This window comes from Tigriopus californicus, chromosome 12 (genome assembly GCF_007210705.1).
Source record: "Tigriopus californicus strain San Diego chromosome 12, Tcal_SD_v2.1, whole genome shotgun sequence".
Taxonomy (NCBI): domain Eukaryota; kingdom Metazoa; phylum Arthropoda; class Copepoda; order Harpacticoida; family Harpacticidae; genus Tigriopus; species Tigriopus californicus.
Genome location: NC_081451.1, coordinates 14528519 through 14533503, shown reverse-complemented (window position 1 = coordinate 14533503; position 4985 = coordinate 14528519). Strand labels below are relative to the sequence as shown.

General features: G+C 38.6%; 1 protein-coding gene across 1 annotated transcript in view; it reads left to right on the top strand.

Annotated features, from left to right (window-relative positions):
• LOC131891757 (uncharacterized) overlaps window positions 1-2343 on the top strand; it is a 17743-nt gene extending 15400 nt beyond the window's left edge. Inside the window, exon 4 of the mRNA XM_059241407.1 lies at window positions 1535-2343. Within this exon, the coding sequence (XP_059097390.1) occupies window positions 1535-2223 (689 nt within the window). The 3' untranslated portion in view covers window positions 2224-2343. The remainder of the gene's footprint in view (window positions 1-1534) is intronic.
• Window positions 2344-4985: the final 2642 nt, after the last annotated feature.

Here is a 4985-nt window from a genome sequence, read left to right as displayed (position 1 = left end):
GTCCGAGCCAGTCCTTAAATATAGGGCTGATCTGGAATGCTATCTAAAATTTGGTATTCGTATGAAAAAAAAATCGTATTCCCAACGAATATTATAGGGAAGCAAATTAAACAATGAAGGAGCCCGAAACAGAAGAGATGTGGACTTCATTGTTTGAACTAGCCTGGATTCTCGAGGGCTTGAAGGTGCTCTCAAAAGGCACATTAAGCCTCTACGGTCACTAAAATTGACCCTAAATCCTGGGTTGGGACAAAGCTCATGGATGCTTTTGAAGATGTAGTGTATCAAATACCTTTGGTACTTTCTCTGAACACTGTAGAGTCCCAACTTTTTTAGTCTCTCCCAAAACGAGAGCCCTCTCATTCCTGTGGTTCGACCTTTTGCAAACCTGCTGAACTCATTGGAGCCCAAATGGGTGAAGCATATTCAAGATGTGGCTGAACAATCGACTTGTGCAGAGTTAGCTTCGTGATGCTATCTCTTGAATTAAGCGATGAATCCAACCACATGTTTGAAAAGCTTTACCCACCTTCAACTGGATATGCTCATTGAACTTTCCATTATCTTGGAGGACTAAACCTAAATCTTTCATAGATGAGACCTCCTCAATATCTTTACCTCCATTATCTACGAGTGGAGTATCCAAAAGAGTTGATCTGACGGTCATAGAGCGGAATTTCATTCCGTTCAGGGCCATTTTATTATACTGTACATTAAAAAGGCCATATTAAAAGGCAGCGTCAGTCAAAGCTGCCTTACAATCTGAGCCATCAAACAAAACTAATTTATGTACCTTCCAATGCACTGCCTTTCACTTTTTGTTTGCCTTTGTTGGGCAACCGTGTGGACAAGATGTTCCATTAATATAGCATTGCCTTTTCATGTAAGAAATTTTTTTGGCTTGATTTCTTGGGAAGGGAATGAAGAACAATCTTAGTCCCTGAAATTCTCGCCAAATCCCCCTTCAGTATATCCAAATGCATCAATTATCTATGTATCACTTATCCTAATGACAAAAAATCACGTCGTCAGATTTCTCATTTCCTTGTTATTGACCAACTATGAGCAACATTATTCAGTAAACATGAGTCAGTCTCCCTCACAGGCACATGATTGGCTTGATTGATCATTAGATTTGTTTCAGGAATTTGTTTAAGGTTAAGCGTGGACCACAGTTGTCTTGAACGCCTAGTTACAATTCAAAAATTTGAGTTCCTCAGAAAGCGCTACCATTGTTGTTTACTCTATTATAAATGTGTTTGATCTTTAGAGCCTTATGATTCATTTACTTTTAACTTGAACTATAATTTCAAAGAAATGACAAACCCAAAGATTGATTGAAAGTAGTACAGAATAACCCAGCCAATAGGTTTTATTTACTTCATGGTGTGTGCCTTGAATTTGGATCTTGAATTTTGGATCCTTGAATTTCAAACTTGCCTCAAAACGTTGAACCGGGAAAATTCGCAAAATTCGCAAAATGTGCCCTAAACTTACTTTCAAAAGCATTATGAGGCAGTTTTGTCTTCAACAGAGACCAACCAATGGAACGCATTCCCCCCTTTGTCTGAAGATCATATTGAAGGATCCATGAGCCTCATTGGCGAAAAGCCAATTGTGATTGGAGGAAAATTCAATGGGATTGACGTAAATCATGGAACTGTGGAAATCTATGATAAAAACAAGAAGCAATGGATGCTTGGACCTATTTTAGTTCCCATCCGTAGGACACATACGGCATTAGTTTTGAACGAGACTTCCTTGTTGGTCATTGGAGGCTATAACGGCATGATTTTGAATTCCGTCAAAATTTTGAACATTATTGCTATGGATTGGAAAGATCTTGATGATCTTCCGATTGGAACGTACGCTGGGGTGTGTGGCGTCCTCAACTTGATCTACATCGTGTGCATTGGAGGAGAACAACCTGATGGGGTAACAGGTACTGCATATGCTTTGAACATGTCCTTGATGAACCCAGAATGGGAGAGGAAGTCGCTGTTTGATACCGAAGAACCTATTAGAGATGGATTTATTTTTCAATCGGAGGCTCTTATGTTTTCCATGACTCTGCGTACAACTAACTCTGGAGCAGCCAGGACATTAAGACGGATGAATTTGACTATTGACACCCCTGTATGGGAAGTTATTGCAACTTATCCAGAGTCATCCTTCACGCATGTGTCCCCCTACATCACCAACGGTTTCATAATTCACCCATAATTTGTGCCAGGAAAACAAAGTGTATTGAACATATGGGCGCAAAATGATAACTACAGTAAATGCTTCTTGGAAAAGTGAAATAAGAAATAAAGAAATCCAGATCAAGCGTAAGTTTTGGCTTCCTTTACCCAAAATAGAAATGAAACCACATTTAAAGTGTATTTTACCGTGAAGAGTAAAGCTTATGAGGATGAAACATTTCTGTAACCCCTCCCTAACGCACTGTGCCCTTCATGTACTATATTGTATATTGGACAGGCCACTCAAAAACACAGTGTGTAAGTTTAAGTACCACCGGATGGGAGGAAAAAATCTCAATTGTAGAAAAAAGCTCGTTATTGCAGGGCGGCTTGGTCACAATTGAAAAGGAAGGATACATAAATAAGAGAGGAAAGCATAGTGAGATCAAACCAACGTTGGCACAACAGAAATTTCACCCCTAACACAAATATAAGGAACAAAAGAAGAAGCGACCATTACGCCTAATCATTTCTTTCGGCGGGTACAACGTTTTTGAAGGAGAGTTCTATTGATTCGCGGTTCTCATAAAACGAAGATGACGCTTAGGAAAAATTCGCAAAGGGTTTGTGGACCTCATTATCCATAACATTGCTGGTTATCCTCTCAGATGCTTCACGCACTGTACGAATTGGATCCTCGGTGGAATACAAATTCTTGATTGAGATGTCAGGGTGGAATTTTTTGAAGAAGGTCACCAGGTCACTTTCAGCCCTCCTCTGCTCCAATGAAGGAAGACCCCACGCATCCAACCTATCTGGATAATCTAAATTCAAGTGAGTATATAAAATCATTGCCCATTGCCAATTATGAGGATTAAGAATACGTGAAGGGCAATTTTTCATTTCTTGATTTATTCGTGCAATTCGCACTTGGACGGGCACAACATCGAAGGTAAAGCAGTTCCCATTAGCTCTTTATAGCAAAATAATGGGCTATCAACCGAATTTTGGACAGTGATCTAAACATAATTAGCTTTGCCCAGAAATGACCGATTGCGAAGATTTTTGTACCTTCAGATCATGGAAACAGAAATCACTGTAACTAAAATGGATAAGTCACCTAGCTTCAGGTTCTTTTTTACTCCGATTGTTTGATTGTTTAATAGGTCGAGGTCAATAGAATATGGAATGCCATTTGTGAAACTTTGACTTATGCCATTAAATTTAGCAAAAGTGTGTTATTTGCACAATATATGAATATGTTCACATCTTGAGAACTGAAATTCGACTCCATTTTGTTGTGCTCTCTAAAATGGTTGCGTGTAAGATACTGGAGAGATGCCATGAATAATGACGCTAATTGCACGATGACCCAATTGCTTTCTTCAATACGAATGTTCGAAGATGACGACAGAGGAAAAGAAAATCGATTGACATTCTTCTTAAACGGAACTTTTTGAAAAAAAAAAGAACTCCTGCATCTCCCTAAATCCATCAGAGGATACAGTCCCGGTCTTAATGGTAGACTTCAGATTATTTGGACGGTAAGAGGTATTGCTAAAAGGGATGAGATTCATGTGCTCAAGGCCAGCCGCAAGGGCTTCAAGGCGGCCTCACCTACATGCACAAATATTTGAATGCTGAAGATCAGATGATCTGTCATCTTTCTTCCGATGTGAAGGATGCAGACCCGGCCGTCGACGAGCATTGATCAGCCTTTATTACGGCAAAATCAAAAGTAACCGTTTTATAAAGGGGTTTTGATGCTATTCGGCTTAGGAACTTAACGTTTCCGAACCAGCAAATAGAATCAGTAATCAATAAAATCTAAGCTTTCTTCAAACACATAAATATGACGTAACAACTAGCCTTTTCACTAACGTTTTTAATTTCCAAGATATACACTTAACGAAATTCGTTACCTTGATACAACACAGCTTTATAAAGTCAAAACAAATATCTTTAATATATTTTGAATGTTAATAAGTCAAAGCCACACTATAATCAGGGCATTTGGATTTGGTGGCTGGGTAATTTTAACAAAGATTAAAAAAAAATAATTTTAAAAAAGCTTAGGAGCTGAATATCAAATATCCAATAATACTTCTCATATTTGTAATATACATAACATATTTATAAGGAGTGCATGAATTACACTTTTATAATACATCTAAAAACTAAGATATANCAGCAGTTCAAGACGAGAAGATTATTCATTTTACTTGACTTTTCTTCATATATATTATTTGATCAAGCAACGAATTAGAATTGGCTGATCTGGTTAATCCTTGAATATAAGGTTGATCCGGAATTTTAGTCAAAAACTTGTCCAAGTCTGACTTAAATCCTCCTATTGGATCAACACCTACATAAGCCCTACGAATATTTGAGGGCAGCAAATTGAACAATGAAGGAGCCCGAGAAAGAAGAGAGTTGGACTTCATTGTTTTAAATAGCCATGGAGTACGTCAGTAGTGGAGTGGAAAGCTCGGTTGAAGATCGAACGTCTTCTAGCGAGGTTTGGTAGAGCTATGCGTTACCTCCTGATCAGATGCATTACCACTGAGAGAGTGTTCAATGTGCTCAATGAATTCCATCTTCATGTTCCAATACTTGATTAGGAGGTAACGCAAAACTGAAACGTCTTCTAGCAAGGTTTCAGAGAACTTTCCACTCCACTACTATCATACTCCATGAACTAGCCTGGATTCTTGAGGGCTTGAAGGTGCTGTCAAAACGCACGTTAAGCCTCAACGGTCACTATAATTGACCCTAAATCCTGGGTTGGGACAAAGCTCATGA